General features: G+C 31.2%; 1 protein-coding gene across 1 annotated transcript in view; it reads right to left on the minus strand.

The window, feature by feature from the left end:
- Positions 1-3,687: 3,687 nt before the first annotated feature.
- Positions 3,688-18,430, minus strand: part of LOC114126624 (uncharacterized) — a 50,980-nt gene continuing 36,237 nt past the window's right edge. The window contains 9 exon segments of the mRNA XM_027990618.2: positions 3,688-6,986; positions 9,235-9,356; positions 9,646-9,861; positions 10,056-10,114; positions 10,117-10,143; positions 10,146-10,483; positions 11,397-11,582; positions 11,831-12,034; positions 12,391-12,707. Of these exon segments, the coding sequence (XP_027846419.2) occupies positions 6,656-6,986; positions 9,235-9,356; positions 9,646-9,861; positions 10,056-10,114; positions 10,117-10,143; positions 10,146-10,483; positions 11,397-11,582; positions 11,831-12,034; positions 12,391-12,707 (1,800 nt within the window). The 3' untranslated portion in view covers positions 3,688-6,655.

The following is an 18,430-nucleotide window of genomic DNA, read 5'->3' on the forward strand; positions in this document are numbered from 1 at the left end:
ATAAATTTCAATTTTGATTTCGTCTATATAATAATTAATAATATAATTTTTAATATTTTATGAAAAATAACGATTATTTAAGTGAATATTTAACAAGTGAATGTACAAATATAATACCTATATACATAATACATTTATATTATATATATAATACATGTTCTTAATTTCAATGACCATTATTATAAATATAAAATGGCATAACGTCGACATCTATCTCATACAAAATATTATTGTACAAGATTTAAAAAGTAAACGTCATTATATTAATAATATGGTACAGGTATGTATACTATAATATAATGTTATATTGTATGTTATATTTGCTATTCATTATTATAGGTACTTTTGTCGTTTAACTATTTTATTTACTAACCCAATTTCTAACGAGTTATTATTTTCATAAACAGAGTATTTTTTAATGGGCAATTTAATTATACTTAATTAAATTACATTTTAAAGGCAAATCCATTCAATGCGATCTACCTATTACTTTGTCTAATAATGTTGAGATGGTGAAATATATTTAGTAGGTATAGAAAAAGAATTTAAATGTTAAACGATAATTAAAAAAAAATAAAAAAAAGATACAAAACAAAACCAAAATTAATCATCATTCATCAATAGGTACCTACATAATATATATTATACAAGTCGTCAGGTCCTATACAATCTACGATAATATTATAGTAAGATTAATGACATTATATGTATATAAACATAATATAATACAGTGATTGGTCGTACTCAACATAATAATCGGTAATTTACCACGAAAATATAATTCACCGGAATGTGATAAATGATGCTTAGGTACAACAATATAATATAACAATTTGATTTACCTAATTATCTATACAATATTACAACAGTGTACGTAACATTTATTTAAAACATAACGAAACATTAACGATATGTTCAATATCGATAAACACTTTATAAACACACTACATATAATCTTTAGTCGGTCAATAAGTCGAAAATATTATAATATCCTATCAATATTTTTTATATAATATTTTATCAATTAAAAAAATATATACCTATTTATTTAACACAGTTTTTGTCCACGAGTAAAGGTACACAGTATCACTAACACCTGGAAGCACTCTGGATTAAACATTTTACTCGGAATAATAACAATGTCAAAATCAAAACAACTATGCTTATATATAATGCACTCTGGTGTATGTATATGTAATGCCGCAATACCTATTGAAAAACATTATAATATGTACGTTTAAATACATAATACAAATTATTACGTGTTATTGCTGCATATGTAAGTATATACATAGGTAGTTGTACTTTTGACATTTTATGTCATAAGTTATAATATTAATTATTGTATGGGCACACTTTGCGGTGTGAATTTCTGAAGTGCGTTGTATAATCATATAAATAAGCTGAGGGCAGTAAATTTGCAATACATAAAAATTGAGGAAATATTTGACTTGAAGTATACGGGGCACGGTAGCATTTTATGATCGAAATAATAATTATAAGACAAAGAAACAGTCCCACAATTTTCAAACAACTATCCACGGGGGTGGACCGCGCGGGCGACAGTCAGTATATATAATGTATATAACATATATGCACATAATAATAAGTATTATGTATTTAATTATCGAGAAAATGTCAAGACACTATACTTTGTTTTCTCCTATATCTTCGACCCATACGCAACATACAGAAATATTTTGAGTTCATTCGAACCAATTTTGTGTTTTTTTTTTGAGCTTTAAGATTAGAGTGAACGATTAAGCTTAAAGTTAAGAACATTATCTGTGTGTGCATGTAGGATTTTTATGATATTTCAAACATTTTTAAACACCCGTACACGATATACCGCGACAAAAATTGAAATACCATAAAAATACAAACGTAAAAACACAAATAATCTTTCAAAACTTTAAGTTCGACAAAAGGTCAATTCACTTTAATAGTATAGGGTTAACACACACCACTGGTTGTGTTGAACGCAAATTTGTAGTATTTTGCGTGAGTGTCGGAGAGAAAAAACAAATACAGTGCGCGTTGACATCTTTTCATAATGTGCGTGTGTATAATAATCGGTTGTTATTGCTAAACATCTTAATAATTATATAGTATGTGTTTTAGTCTACAATTTAAAACATATATGAAAACATTCTATTAACATATTAAAATTCGTAACGCGAATAAAAAAACGAATGAACTCTTAACGACTAGTTTTATTTTTTCAAATTGCTTATCAAAATACATTGCTTTTATGTACGACTTATACAACAGTATATAGATTAAAACATAATTATTTCACCTGCCTATTCGTATAAGGTATATTGAACAGAAAGCCGGATTTTTTTTTTGTTTTGAGTTTATAGAATCGTTTGAATGTTTTTAATCTTTCGTAAAACCTCAATCCTTTTAAGTTATACCTATATATGTCGTACATTCGTATAATTTCAAAATCGGTTTTTAAGTCAATACCCCGAAGTGATTCAAAACAGAAAAACCATAATTATAAAATATGTTTACAGTCTTCAGATTATTTTATACCAGATCGATTTTCCTCTAGACGTTCATTTCATCCCTCTTTATTATATTAAATATTCAACTCTCCTTTTTTATTAATTATTATTATTCGCTTATTGAAATTTGCGCAAACGCATGTGCATTATCTTCGTGCATACTACATACTGATCACTGAGACACTGATGTGTATCAGTACCTATCTTTCTATTTATCGTAATCACCTTTAAAGTATAATGCGTAAACGATAAATTTTAGATATCCATTAGTGTAAATTACAAAAACAAAACAAATCTTAATAAACTCGGCAAACATTCGACTTGTTTTCGTTAGAGCGTTGGACAAACGTTAGATATATTGAGATAAAGACAAATAGGATTGGATTGATAATTAAACTTATGAAAAAAACCTTAAAATATATATATATATATATATTTATCATTACCATGGCAGTCCCCAGACATTTTTTTAGGAGGGGGGCAAAATTTTTTTTTATCTGAATACATAGGTAGACCTATTTTTAGAAGCTTATTTTTCATTGGGAATTTTACCAATTGTTGTGGAAATAACATTATTCCGGGGGGGGGGGGACAAGTGCTCCGTCTTGCCCCTCCTTGGGGACGCCCATGGTTATTACATATATTATGCTACTATTGTGTAATGACTATACCGTGAACACATTTTAAAGGCAATTATTTATTAAAAAAAAACTTTTTAAGAATAAAGTGTATCATTAAACGAAACGAAACGAATAATAAATATTATTAATAAATTCTGCTTTTGCCTGTAATAATAATACGAATTTTTCTTTGATATCCTTAAAACTATTTAACAAAAAAAGTTATTTAAATACTTTTATACTTTGTAAAAGTGTACAAAATCCTCAACGATACAAACGTATTTGCGTGCTGACTTTGCAGGGCTTAACAAAACAATAAACATAAAAGTATATCCAAAAGAACATAGAAATGGCAAATGGATTTCAACGACGAGAAATTCGTAATCATATTGTTTAAGTATTATATATATATTCCGAAGTCATAAATACAGACAAAACATGATTTTAAGAGTTATTAGCCGCACATGCGCACAAAAAACCTATAACCACAGACTGATTCCTCTAAGCATGCTCACCCCCTTTGACAATTTCCCCTCTCGATAATGGATTTAATGTAATTTTTATTTTTATTTTTATAATTTTTAAGTAGGTACCTATTCCTAATGACTATATTAAAAATGTTTGGTATATTGTATGTAATAGCATTGTTATGTTGGGGTATTTATTTTTTTAATTTCAGGACGATCCTTTTTGTTTAATATTTATTGTAAATTTTGAAATGTTGTACCTATATGATTCAAAGTTTTAATAATTTACATGTAGTTCCTGAGTAATTGATGATAAGTTTAGAAATTATGAATTGCAATTATGTAATTGAAAAAAATTCTCTAATCATCTGAATATATAATAAATACTAACTATTAAATAAAATATTATATTTATTTTATGTAAAATCATTATCCTTATTTCCTAGGTAGTACAAAAAGTTCAATAACTCAGAAACTACTGATTTGAATTTTTATTTAGATGCATTGTCAATGCAGTACATTAAAAAATTATGGTTTTATTTGAAAAAAAATTTATAAGGGAATAAGGTCATAGGGATATACCTTTTGATCATTAAATATAATCGAAATCTAAGTATTTGAAAATTACACGCGTACCATGTGTAGACTATACTTATAATATAATATGTACCTACTACTTACAGCAAGTAATAGCCATGTACAAATTTCCTAATTAGTTTAAAATGTGAGAGTGGGAGTCGGGAGATCTAATGTGTAGATTCAATTACACCGCCATTTTATAAATTAGTAAATCTTCGCGATAAGCTCTATAGCTGGTAATAATATAAATGCTCTTACAATATACTCGCGCTTTTCAAAGGTTTCCAATTATGAGCTCTTTGCGGTTCGGTCCAAATGAAACACGAAATAATAATATGTACGTTGTATAAGTGCTATAGGAAATATACATACATAGGTACCTATATTTAATTGAAAACACGTAAAAGCCTGTACATTTCATGTATAGTTAATACTTATATATATATATAAGGCGATTATTATTTTTTAATCACAAAACTGTCATTTGTTTAGTTGACGTGCGTGTTTTTAAAAATGTTATTTTATAATATGAATTTCTTAAATCATCATTTTTATTTTTATTTCATACTCTGGAGTGGAATTTTAGTAGTACTTTCAAATCGAACTTCGAACCGTGTACAAGACTTAAAATTCTTGTAAATTTCTACCTGATTAAGGTTCAGATAAGATGAGTGGTGCACCGAAAGCTTGCTGGGTATCCGACCATATACCATTCTATTCCATACATCTATAGTCATTCAATACTCAATTAGCTACCATATTGGTTCGAAAATGTACGATTTTCATAGATCGAAATCATCGGAAAATTGTTTCCCGGTTAAGAATAATACGATATTTAAAATGTATATTTTCATTTAAAATATTATAACAATTTTAAAGATTATACAACGATAACAAAAAGTAAAAAAAAGTAATATTCTCATCGAAAAAATGACAGTTTAGTGATGAAAAAATCACTACGCGTGTTATAATGTACACAAGTAGAAAGTTTCGTTCTGGTCTACACCGTGAAGGTAGTACAACGAGGGGAAGTTGTACCGACAAAGGTGGTATTATTATTATTATGTAACCGGTATGTAATGTACGTATCGCGTTATATTACTTTCGTACATTCGAGGGTTCGTTTTTGTGAGATAATATTAGATTTTCGCGTAAAAGTGCAAAAAAAACTTGCCGCTATTATATAGAGATGTACATCCTTACCTCAATCCCACTTGTCCTCCGGCTACCGTCTAAAGAGAGCGCGCAGCGTATACGTATAGTAATAACGATATTTTACGGTTCGAATATTTTGTTTTTACGAGTCCGAAAATTACGATCGAAATTTGGCGACCGTTGAACAGCGGTGGTGGCGGCGGTGTCTATAGCGTAAAAAGAATTAACTAGGTCGGGTCAGATAATATATGTTTGGACTGAGCAATAACGTCGATTTCACGCGCCGCTGGTCAGGGCTGATATTGGCTTTGGGTGGCGTGGGACGGGTATATGAGAAGGCGTTGGCACTCCGTTGCCCGAATTCTGCGAACCATGTGATTTGGACTAGAAATACAGAAAGAGAGAGAGAATATAATAATAACGAAGTATATACGTACAACATCAGTCGCACGCCTTTAAACCAAGTAATTTCCTCACGACACGTGACATAATGTTTTTTTTTTCTAAAACTATTCGATACTTCGACGACGTGTGTTAGTCTCGAATTGCGATATTCGGTGGTCGTGTTAAATCACCAAATTTCGTACCGTAGCGAAAACGCTGTACCACTATTGCACAGCACGCTTCACGATTTACAAGGGTGCTACAAACGGGCCAAACCCGCAAAGGGCGTTTTCAGATCAGATTTTTTTTGGTTCCCTATAAATGTATAAAAAATAATAATAATAAATGTCTCTCCTTAATGTCCGGTCTACACGAAGCCAGCATTCCGAGCTAGGATACCGCATGAATACATGATAGTACTTCTGCAGGTGATTATCCTGGCTTACTATTATCCTGCAGGCTTGGCACAAGCTATAGAGTGGTTTACACAAAAAATGCCAAGCTAGTCGGGCGCGAGAGGGGTTAGGCGGGGATTGGGTCATACCAAATAAAATTCCATCCCATCGAACTTCCGTCCGGGCGTGAGACGTTATATATATGCCTATTGCCTATATTATATAACTTACCTAACAGATTCTTCAATAACAAGTCGGTACACGACAAAACTTTTATAGATTGCAGTATCCTTGCCAAAGTACGTGTAGACCAGGCATTGCGATAAGGCAAATTGTATACGGTATATTATTATTATAATTTATAGTGTTGTATTATAAATGTATAATAAGAGGCACGTGTGATGTGATGACAATGATTATGATGATGATGATGACGAAAACGATTTATCGTTCGATAGTCGCTTGCCCGCTGCCTAGCTTGCAGCCGATCAGACGGTGGTGACGCGATCGTATTCGACGTAGTGCACTACGTCGTTGACCTTATGTCAGTAAACCACGTCGCGGCCGGAAACGACCGCTTCCGTCTCGGCGGACTTGGCGGACGCGCTCCGGCAGCCAGCCGCGGCCGACGACGACGACGTGCGGAACCGCCGGAACCACAGGACCGTGAGTCCTGACGACACGGCCACGATGACGATGGCCACGGCTAGCGCGATGCTGTACACAAGGTGCGTGTACAGCAGGTGCATGCAGTACCCGAAAGATTCGTCGTAACCAGACGGACAGTGTTCCACGCCGTCACACCATAGCGACTCGTTGATGCAAGCGTTCAGTTCCGGGCACTGGCTTTGGCAGTACGGTCCGTCGGCTCGGATCCTGTTTTTCCATTCCGGAAACGAGACATGGAAAAAAAAAGTAAACAAAACGGTTGTAACGACATACGATAACGTAAATTTAATTATTTTTTTGTTTGGGGGGGGGGGGTGGTTTTTGACGATTAGTCCAAATTGAGGAGAATGATGATAGGGAGCGAAAATGTTTTTTACTGAAAGACGTCTTACGTTTTAATGACCACGCGCGCGATAACTATTAGAGTTACGTATCGTGTAGGTATTTACATAATATTTTCAGGGGCTGAAGGGCAACCCACCGTAAAATCGTTACTGCCAATAAGTATATTCACTACTGCCGAGGCACATCTTAGGTCGGTGCTCGGGCTTGAGTGTTTTTTTTACGAGCTTTACACAATTATAAAAACGAATAAAATGTATATAAACAAAGCAGGGTCACATTCAGAGCAAACCAAACGCGGCCTGCTCTTTGCAGCTGTGGTCCCAAAGTTTTTTGAATTTCATATACATAATATACGTGTATGCATTATACATGAATTTGTTTTCAATAAATATATTTTATTAATCATTTTTTTTTTTAACTAATCGGGATTATTTATAATTTACGAAATTTAAAATTTTAACCATTGAAATATTTTATGTTCGAACAGTAATTTGGTTATCGAGTGGAAAAGATAGAAAAGCGGTATCTGTTATTATGAACACGCGTCTTTATTAGTGTTTTTATCTCACTAATTATACTAATACTAAGTTATTACTTGGCATTTAAAAATGTACAATACATTTGCAATTTTAAAATGATCATAATTTAAACTAAAACATAATATAATTAAGCCTGTAAGAGCAAACTATAGTTGATATTTATAATTTTACATGAGAGTTTTTATTATTGTTTCGTCTCAGTCGTATTATTTGTAGCAGAGATCATGTCGTTTTTAAAACATACTGTTTTAAATCTCTTTGTCATATTATAGAGGTATACGATAAAAATAAAATTACATTTTGTAAGAAGAAAAAAATTGTCACTTTGTGCTTTTTGTAAAACAGGAAATAGTAAAAGCGATACACATGGTATTATATAATAAGGGTATATTGCAGACTTTGTTATATCCATAATGTACGAGTCAATCGCATTACACAAGTAGTATATTTCTTTTTTTACGGTTTTGAGGTCGACTAAGTCTCTCTAACCCCCGTACTGTATATTCTTGTAGATAATATAATATAATATATTTTTTGCACTTTTGTCAAAATCGATACAGTGCGCCGAGCGTAAAATTACGGATAAAGAAAAAATACAAGACAAGTGTATTTCCGTTTAAACAGCACTTAATAATACTCAAGTGTATATTAATTTGACTGTATAATAATTGACTATCATATTATTATAAAATGTAGGTAATTTCATAATGTTTTATTTAAAATTTTCATAAAATAAAATATTAATATTGTTTTTCAGTAGCAATATTATAAAAAACAAACGAAATATTATCGATTGTTTAACCGAGATTTATTTATTATTATTTTTTTACAGGCCTCCTTTATGATATGGTGCGGAAACACTTTATTATATATTATGTACATCTGAAAGGTATATAGTGCTTGCAGGAATAATTTTTTAACGACCTAGTCAAACGAGTCCCTAGGTCCCAATTAGAGTTTGTTAGTAATTCATGAGATATTTTGAAATGTTACCCAACCAGTGTTGCATATTTTATCACATCTATTACGTAGTTTGGGTATTGTTTGGTGCAAAAGATTTATTTTATTTTAAAATATCACACAAAATTTTAAAATGTATAGAAAAATTAAATGATAAACAATTTTAGGACAACTGTTATTTTTCCGAGACGGTAGTTATATGAACGGTTCACTTATATTTCATAGTTTATATTTTTATAATACATTGTATACACGTATTGAAATGATATTTTCGTCAAATTAATTTTGTTTTAATAAAAATGCATAAAATGTATACTTGTTAAAACAACTTCTGTTTCACTGGGTATTTACCTTGTGTTGTTGTTAGTGCCATAGCTCGTGTTTAAAGTGTATAATACATAATACAATATCAATAAGTCGTTAGTTGTAAATTTATAATTTATTAATATTAATCTATAGCTTAATGCGTGTGGGTCTTAAGTCAGAAATCCGTACTTTGTGGCAAACATGGAATCGTATTAAAGTCTTAACCACTATTTAATGACAACGATGATTAGGTATATTTAACTAATGTATGCAATTGGTTACGTAAATATTAGAATTAAAATTACCTGGACGAAAGTTGTATCCAAGAAACTGTGTACGAGCCCGGATCGATTGGAATGAACTCGATGACAATGTCTCTTGAAGAATTCGACATGACGTCTCTGGTGTGCCATCCATCTGAAAACACCTGAAAACACGGTGATCATAAACTTTCGGTTCTTTCAGTCTTTGAAAATAACATTATGATACATTATACGAGGCACGACAGAGGGTTCTGATGAATAAAAGAACTTTGTAGTCACACACTGAAATAGATCAAATAGGACGATTTGTGTGTTTGTTTCACGAACTTACATTAAATTTCGTCATAACTGACTACCGCACTTTGGTTTTTTTTTACACTATAATCCGATGAGTATCATACGTAGATTTTCATGTTATAAGTTATAAATATATGATTTATTTATGCGCCAAACCTCAACTGTGTAGTACGGGTCCGGACAAACGACTGTGTGAACCGTGTCGCCGGCGTGCACTATGAACCGATTGTTGGTCGGACAGTGTACGTGTTGTGTGTTGTTGGGTACCGCGTGCGACGAATCCGGCATCGCTAGTCCGGGCAATTTAGCGTACAGATAACTGTTGGTGTACTTCTGCTGCGTGAGTATGACAAAGTGAGATTCGCACGTGGTCTGAAACGAAAACGATATAATAATGATTGTCGTTGTTTCGCCAAGACAACTGACGCACGCAACGCCAAACGAATTTAACTACGCCAGTCGACAATATACTCGTAACATATAAACATAGAATAAAAGCCAAAAGGTATGTATTATAAAAGGTTATAGAGCGTATTTCAGTATAGCGCATAACCATCGGTGCTTACGTTGTGATGCGAATGGAACGTGAAATGGCCGCCAGGTCCAGTGAGCAGGTTGCTCTTACCTCGCAGCGTCTCGGCACCACCTCTCTCTGACGAACTGAACGGTGGCCTCGAAGTAGTGAAGCCGGAAGTCTTCGGTGGAGTTCATGTTGAACACGTCCCACACCATCGATGCCTTCGAGCCCAATGTGACGAACGAGTACGGCAACAGGGACGCGTTGGTCGAACACAAACAGTGTCTGGGCACCAGCATGGTCTTTGGACCGTTTACCTCGTCCAGAACTCTCAGAGACGATCCGATGTCGCCCACGCACTGTAAAGTACCTCGATCCTTGTTCATACGGCTATAGCAACTCCGGTCACCGGAGCCGATCGACAGTATTGTCACTTTAGCTACGTCGCCGGGCTGTCCTTCCAGTCTGAACACGCAACTTTATAACAACGTTAAAAATAGTTTTAAAAAACATGATATACACGTCGTTAAATTATTGATGTTTTCGTACTTTTACCGATGAGATATTTCGAGTTTAATCGGATTTAAACGGTTTGAAATCAATTAGTATATTTGATTGATTTAAAAATTAAAAATTAAATTTTATACCAACGTTAAATATAATCTATATTCCATATTATATAAAGTTTAGACAAAAATAAAAACGAAGATTATCAAACATTATTTACTATTCATGATTAAGCCCGTTTAAAGACTACTTACCAGACATTTTTGTATGGTAATGGAATGCAAAATAAATATTTGCGACCTTAAGTTGAAATACATTAGCACATTAACATTAGCATCATGAACGCAAACAATATAAATATACGATTACAGTTGTTCAAACAAGAACAGAGAAAACGTACATTTATTTAAGTTATACGTTTAGCATCTAAAATAAAATATAGTATAAATGATTATTGTTCCCGTTTTGACAATTGTTGTACGGTCGTGAAAACAGTCTAAATATAATTTATAATATATCAGATAAATATGCCAAATGTCTTGGTGCTCGGAATTGTACCGGCGATGAAAATATCTAAAGTTGATAACTCGAACAATAAAACCTCTTGTCAGATGAACCAATAAATTTTCGAGTTTTAGATAATGAAAACCAGGGATATACGTTAGGTACTATTTGTATTGTTTAAACTCGAAAGATATTATAAGACTAACAATGATATATTTTAGGCATTGTTCACGTGTAGGGTGGATGGGTAGTGTTATTGAATACAATTGCGTACCTGAGTATATCATACGTCTACGCATATAGTATAGGTAACATTCATACTTAATTTATAGGTAGTGCTCGAATGGCTAAATATTGTTATATTAAACATTAAATTTACCTTAAATTTTTATTGCCTCCTCTTCCGTAAAAAAATACATTTTTCGGCGAACGGATAGGTATCGTACTAGAAGGCGAGTGTGTGGGCCTTCGAAAAATCCTAGAGCACATGCTTCCGGTTTCAGGCCACGAGCTTCCGTCCTGGTGCAGGTCGACGAATTCGTAAAGAGCTTTAAACGATACCGGTCTGTGGAAAATAATGTCTGCGTCAAAACGGTCGTTAGCCTCCGCTATCGCCTATATGTATACTGTACAAACACTACCGCCACCACCACCACCATTCCGTACCGATCACTTAAACTTTTACTACGAAAGTAAAAGGTCTAAACCACTCATAATTCATCAATCTAACGACAAAAACATAGCGTGCACGGTGTACGCTATACATACACATTTTGATTATGATGTGTTTATTGTATACGATAGACGTCTTACCTGAGAGCCGTTGCGTGCTGTATGTTCAGCTGGACTGTAAGCGACCGGGACGTGGACAGAAAACTTTCGGATAGCGTGCACGGACGCTGTTGTCGGGTCAACAGGAAATGATCGCAAGACCTTGGCGTCTGGCCGGGACAGTAGTTGGCCAACAGCGTACTGTTGTTGTGCTGGTACGCGGACGACGAAGCGTTTCTCGAATCACTAAACGATAACGCATAATATTTTTTTTTAATAATTTACGTGTATAGGTATATTGATAACGGGCATCTATCCTTTTATAAGACGTATATACAAATAAAACATGCATATATTATAATGACAAAAGTTATAACTTCGGTCTAAAAATGAATATAATATTATGTTATATTGTTGCGTGAAATAGGCAGGAATATACAATAGACACTTGTTAATAATACAATATTACGATAAGGATGAAAGGACGAGTGGGCACATGTTATGTACGGTTATATTATCATATTATACACACGACTGCATGAAACCCGCGAATACTTGTAGAAATGAAAAAATAAATAACAATATCAAAAAGTTCAACTTACCAGAATGGATGGCAAGAAAAGTTTCCGTCCCAAACCATCAGGTTAGTCGTGCAGTCCCTTGTCTGAGGACCAGTCACGTAAAACTTGAGTACGGATACCCATACCTTGTACCTGGGACCGGAGCCGGAATCACGATCCACCGGATATCCGGCAACCGCGACATCGGTTGGAGTGGCTTGGAGATGATACCAGCACGTTGTGTTCTCCGGCAAAGAGTGGTAAGGCGCGTGCAACCAACCACGGCCCGTGTTCCGTATCCAAAATTCACACCGCTTATTCTTAGTGTATTTGATCGATTCGATTTCCACAAAGTGCACCTTAATAACCAAAGTATTGCATAATTAGATCATCGAAGGACCATTCACGAAAATTATATTTTTCCTCCCAGCGTATTTTTATATTTTTAATTAATATTTGTGTGCACGGTAAAAATTATAATATGCTAATCATTTTTCTGATATATTTATAAATTACCTTTTTAAATTAATTTTTTTTTTCATATTTTATATTATAATTGTTCTTTTCCTTAGTGTTTAGACATCTTTTGTTTTGTGGACACTTGTTTAACTACTGTTATTCTATATTTCTATTCACTTGTTTATTTCTCTAAAATATGTAGGTAATTGCTTTCGACTGAATACTGTTTGATATAAATTAATTAATGTTTGACTTTATACTTAGTCTGAATTTTTTATTATATTTTATATTAAAAATATCGGCAAATGTTAGTTTTTTCCCGGTAAAAAAGTCCCGACAATAACATACGTAAGTTGCTACCCGTGTTTCTGTCATGTATACGTTAATTGCATCCGACGGAAAATCCGTTACTATTATCGTATTACAACAGTATAGATAGTATGAACAATGAACACATGTCGGTTTACTGATAACACTTCTATACAAGTATACGATAAGTAAGTTGGTGATATTTTTCATTTAAAAAATAATAGTGAAAAATACAATACAATGAAAAGTGAAAAAATATATCATTAGAATTGATTGGCGGTCATAAATATCGTTTGATAAATTTAAAAAAATGATACTAAACATTGGAGTTGCACTGTTAAATCGTGTAAGTGCTTTGCAAAATTGAATAGTCCTTATTCTGCAATTATAAGTTTTAATGAACATAATCATAAACCACAAATTTTCCAAAAGTTATTTTATCAACTGCTTACTATTTATGGTGTGTGAATAATAGTTACATAACACTTATTTATTTTTTCGATCATCAAAGTCAACTAATTGTTATACTGACGCATTTCAACATTTAGTAGAAGAGTGTAAAAAAAAAAAAAAAATAATAACATGCGATTCAACCCTGTTCGAATGGATGTGAAATTTTAAAAGGCTATGCATGCTGTTGAAAAATACTGTCTGGCCTTTTATTCACGTAAAGGGGTATAGATTTTACCTAGGAGTAAAAGTTGGAACAGAAAATTCAACAGCTGGAACTTAGTACCGAGTATATAAAAAAATACTGGAATAAGCAATTTTTTACATCTCTTTTTTGAACTTACTTTCTTAAATCCACAAGATGTTGAAAACTATTTTACTGAAGACATTATGGCTATACAATCACAATATACCCGAGTGTTAAAGTTCAAGACTATTATAAAAATCATATACAAAAAATGACGCTAACTTTCCATCAGAAATATTTGCTGAATATTTATTATTGGAATTGCACACGACAAACAATAATTGCGAATCTGTGAATCATTCCATTGAAAATTAAATAATTCATTTAATTCTTACCCAGATATTTTTAATTTTATGGATATTAAAAATACATACAAAGTGATACTTATATAGCGTTAAGAAGTCAGGGTTCTCGAAACATATTAACGATTTGAAAAGAAGGGTATATAAAAAAAAAATAATTCAAATTAAATTATTAAAAATATTGCCATTAAAAATTTTACCTGATTCAATATAATTTTTATAAGTTATAAGATATAACTATAAATATAGAAATAAAAGTATCAAATATTAATTATTATAAATTAATAATCAATTGATAAAAATATAAAAAATTTAAATAATAATGAATTAAAGATATAAAATATTAAAATGTATACAAAATTTAAAAAATCAATATTTTTATTCATATAAATATTAGAATAGTAGTGTTTACAGTCCTAAATGTGATAGAATAAGAAGGAAAATATTGGTTGTACATTAGTAACATACATTTTAAAATATGAAAAATGTTTGGGACACAACTTACATATGTACTAAAAATACACGGGATGCAATTTACATTAAAAGGGTACATTGAGACACAACATGCAATCATTTAAAAATATATTACCACGCGCAATGCAATTGCAATACGAATGAATTGCATTATTCCGTTGATTAACATTTCATCGTTCACTAGATACATATTATAAAATTAATTAAGCTTTGTATTTGAAATCGATTGTTGAATATCTCAATTTTATAAATATGTATTACTCATCAAATATTTATTTTCAAATGGTTTTAATTACACACTCAGATTTGTATTTTTTTTTAATATCAAGTTTTTATAAATACCTACAGTAAATTCTCAGTTAGTTTAATACTCGTTTACCATCATTTCTATTTTTAAGCAGCATTCTAACCAATAATATTATCGTAATTAAATTAATTTATAATATTTTCCTTTATACAATATGTTTGTTATACATTTTGAGCCGAGCTATTGGATTTGTATTGATGTGTATTATAGATATAGGCATATATATTTATATATACCTATATATATGTATATATATATATTTTTTTTTTTACTAATTTTGCTATAATTGTATATTGCAAACAGTTGACAATATAGTAGTGTTTAAAATATACGTAATATAGGTGGGATTATTTTTAGAAACTAATTATTAGCGAGATGTACTGAAGCGATATTAATATTCTGCTATACATAAGATCACCGCACGCGCAGGCACGAGGAGTCCCGTTGTCGTCGAGGCACTGGGGAGTCCTGTTGTCAAGAGATTCAGCGAGAGCGTAGCGACGACGATTGTGCATGAGAAGTGACAGTGAGGATTGTAGTACGGGCTAAGTGTTTTTATTTCGTAATTTATTTCATGTTTGTTGTACAATTTTAATTAAAGTGTTTCTGCGGACCATTTAAAATATCTGTTTTGTTTAAGTAGCCACGCAATTCTACCCGTACGTATTCCTTGCATTTAATCTGTAACCGGTTAATTTATGGTCGTTGAGGATTTAAGGTTTAAACGGTGAAGGTAGTCCTACGTTTAACTGTATTCTTTAAATCCATTCTGTAACCGGTTAATTTATGGTCTTTTGGGTTACTTAAGTGTCGATAAAGGTATATCATTTGTAAGATGTCGTGCATTGAATACGGAATTATCGAATACGACGTAGCGAAATCTATGGATTGAGAAATTAATACATTAACATACATGAAAATCCGAAAAAAGTTTAGTAAACAATGATAAGAATTTTACTAAAAAAAAAATAATGTTATTTATGATTGAATTTACATTTGATTAATTTATAAAATATTTATACTTTTATAATTGTTTTATTTTTAGAAATTATTATTGGACCGTCCTTAAAAAAATACATCGATTATCTTTATAATGTAATGTAATTTATTGCATTATATATTTTAATTTCAATAGTGCACAGATAAACATTATTTTCAAAATATTATGACCTTTTTAGTATTTTAAACAACACTCAGAATTTGTTAACTTTGCTGCCATGCCCGTGTATATAAGAAGTATAATATTGTGTGTATTAAATATTTAGTTTAAAAAAGCATTATTTAATTATATTTAAAATATATACTTATAGTTTTATTTTTATATATGTAATCAACCTGGCTTATTTAAGTTGTAGTAAGTTATATAAATTATGTAGTTGTGGAGTACTTATCTACATTACGTCCTTGCTTATAATAGCCACGACTCTTATTGTTACTAAAAACTCTAACAGTCAAGCATTTACTTTGAATGGATACAATTACGTTTTTATTTTTTTAATTTTAAGATGAATCACGTTGCACAAGCAATCTGTAAGAAAAGCATATTGTTTCAATCTTGTAATAGTTTTTTATTCTTCGAGATAAAATGCATAATCTTATTTTAAACTTTACATTCACCTTTTTGATACGTGTATTTTGGAGGACGACAACCGTATTTACATAATGTAGAGTTCTGTCTTGGTTTACTTGGATCCACATCATTTACTATTCAAGCGTGAACTACGCTTGAAAGGTTTGTTTGCATTCCTATTTTTTTTTTTTTTTTTGAAAAGTATTTTCATAATATGCCTACGGGATTGGAATCGAACCCTATCTCGAAAAGCAAGATAAAACATTCTGTGTTGTAAATGTTATCGCTTGGTCAAACATCTATTGATATATCCTTAATTTGAATACACACTACAATATGTAAATAAACTGCATATACTAATAGCGTACAGGACGTCTGCCGATGAGTGGATATTGATTTTTATAATAAGTTAGCTTTTTCATTTATACGAATATCGTAATGGAAAAGTTATCATGTGTTTTCATACATAGTTCTTCGTATTTACATTTTAAATAAAAACCACACTGTATATTATAACGACCTTAATAAACACAATTTGATCAAGTTCAATACAATTTTCAATTAAATCACAGTGTTTTGTCATCAAATGAAAACTATTGCTCATCACTTCAATTTTAGTTTGGTTTACCAACAATTGTATTTATGGACAGTGCGTATACTGTAAAAAACAGTGATACAATCAGATGAGAGGAAAGGTAGGTCGTTGTAACCACCTCCTCCGCATTGAAAATTGTTTTTTATTCAAATTTCGTGTTTTCCAGGTATAAAATACAATTTAATGGTATTCTACTGTTGAGTTAATATACAACTATTTATTATCTATTTTCATACGATATCGTATGATCGCAACGTTTCGATATAACTGTGATACTTGACACCGCCCTAGCGTCATACTAAATTGTGTTATACATAGTAACGTAAGTTATAGTAACTAACTAATTATGGTTTAAAATATATCGTGCTGTCGTGGTATGAATCATTATAGATCATAAGCTCATACCTATAAACACAGAAAGCTGTATAGTTTATATAGGTATTAGAGAACGTTGTTTTATATTGTTTATATATTATTTGGTCTCCATCTGTAGTATATTGACTGATTCATAACGTAATTTGAAGTATTTTAGCGTAATGTTATTACTTTTATAAAATACTGGAAAATCGAATTTACAATATGTGTATTATTGAAATATTTCAAAGAATAAGTAATAATAATAATTACTATCATTATTATATAAGCTTATAATTGTTCTTCAAAGCAACCTTTATAAACGTTGATTAAGTAAATCAAACAAAATAAAATGTTTTTAGAAAAATATTAATTAGGTATATTATTAATTATATAAAGTTTATAAAAGATCACAATATAACCAATGAATCCTTTATACGTAGTATTACTATTGTATTGATATTATATATCTTTTTAATATTTTGGCTTAAAGACAGGTAACTGAAAAAAGTCCTTATAGCGCGCACTAAAATTAAATATAAAACTTAATATTAATAATCAAGAAATTTTAGAAGCATTGTATGTTTCGAAAATAATTTTTGATGCGCAGTGGATGGAAATTTAATTTTAAAATGAAAAACAAATGATAATAAGTAATAATTCTTAGTATTAATATTTTATAGGTACGATAATATGAGTACCTATCTATATATACGTAATATCTATCAGAATAAAAAGTCATTTAAACGTTTTATCCATGTGCGAGAATAGTATAATAATCGTGTATTCAGGATTATTTAATCATTATTAAATTATTTGAAAGTGTACGGTGCACCGTAAGACGGGCATCTCATTTATTTACCAATAGGTACCTTGATAAAAACTAATTATAAGTTTAATTTTCTTTAAAAACTTTAAAACTTAAAGTGATTTTATAATTACATTATTATTCACAAATCTTAATACAGAGCACACGTGTAGCTTCTTGACTATTATTGAGTAAAAATTATAGTAC

This window comes from Aphis gossypii, chromosome 1 (assembly GCF_020184175.1).
Source record: "Aphis gossypii isolate Hap1 chromosome 1, ASM2018417v2, whole genome shotgun sequence".
In the NCBI taxonomy this organism is placed as follows: Eukaryota; Metazoa; Arthropoda; class Insecta; order Hemiptera; family Aphididae; genus Aphis; species Aphis gossypii.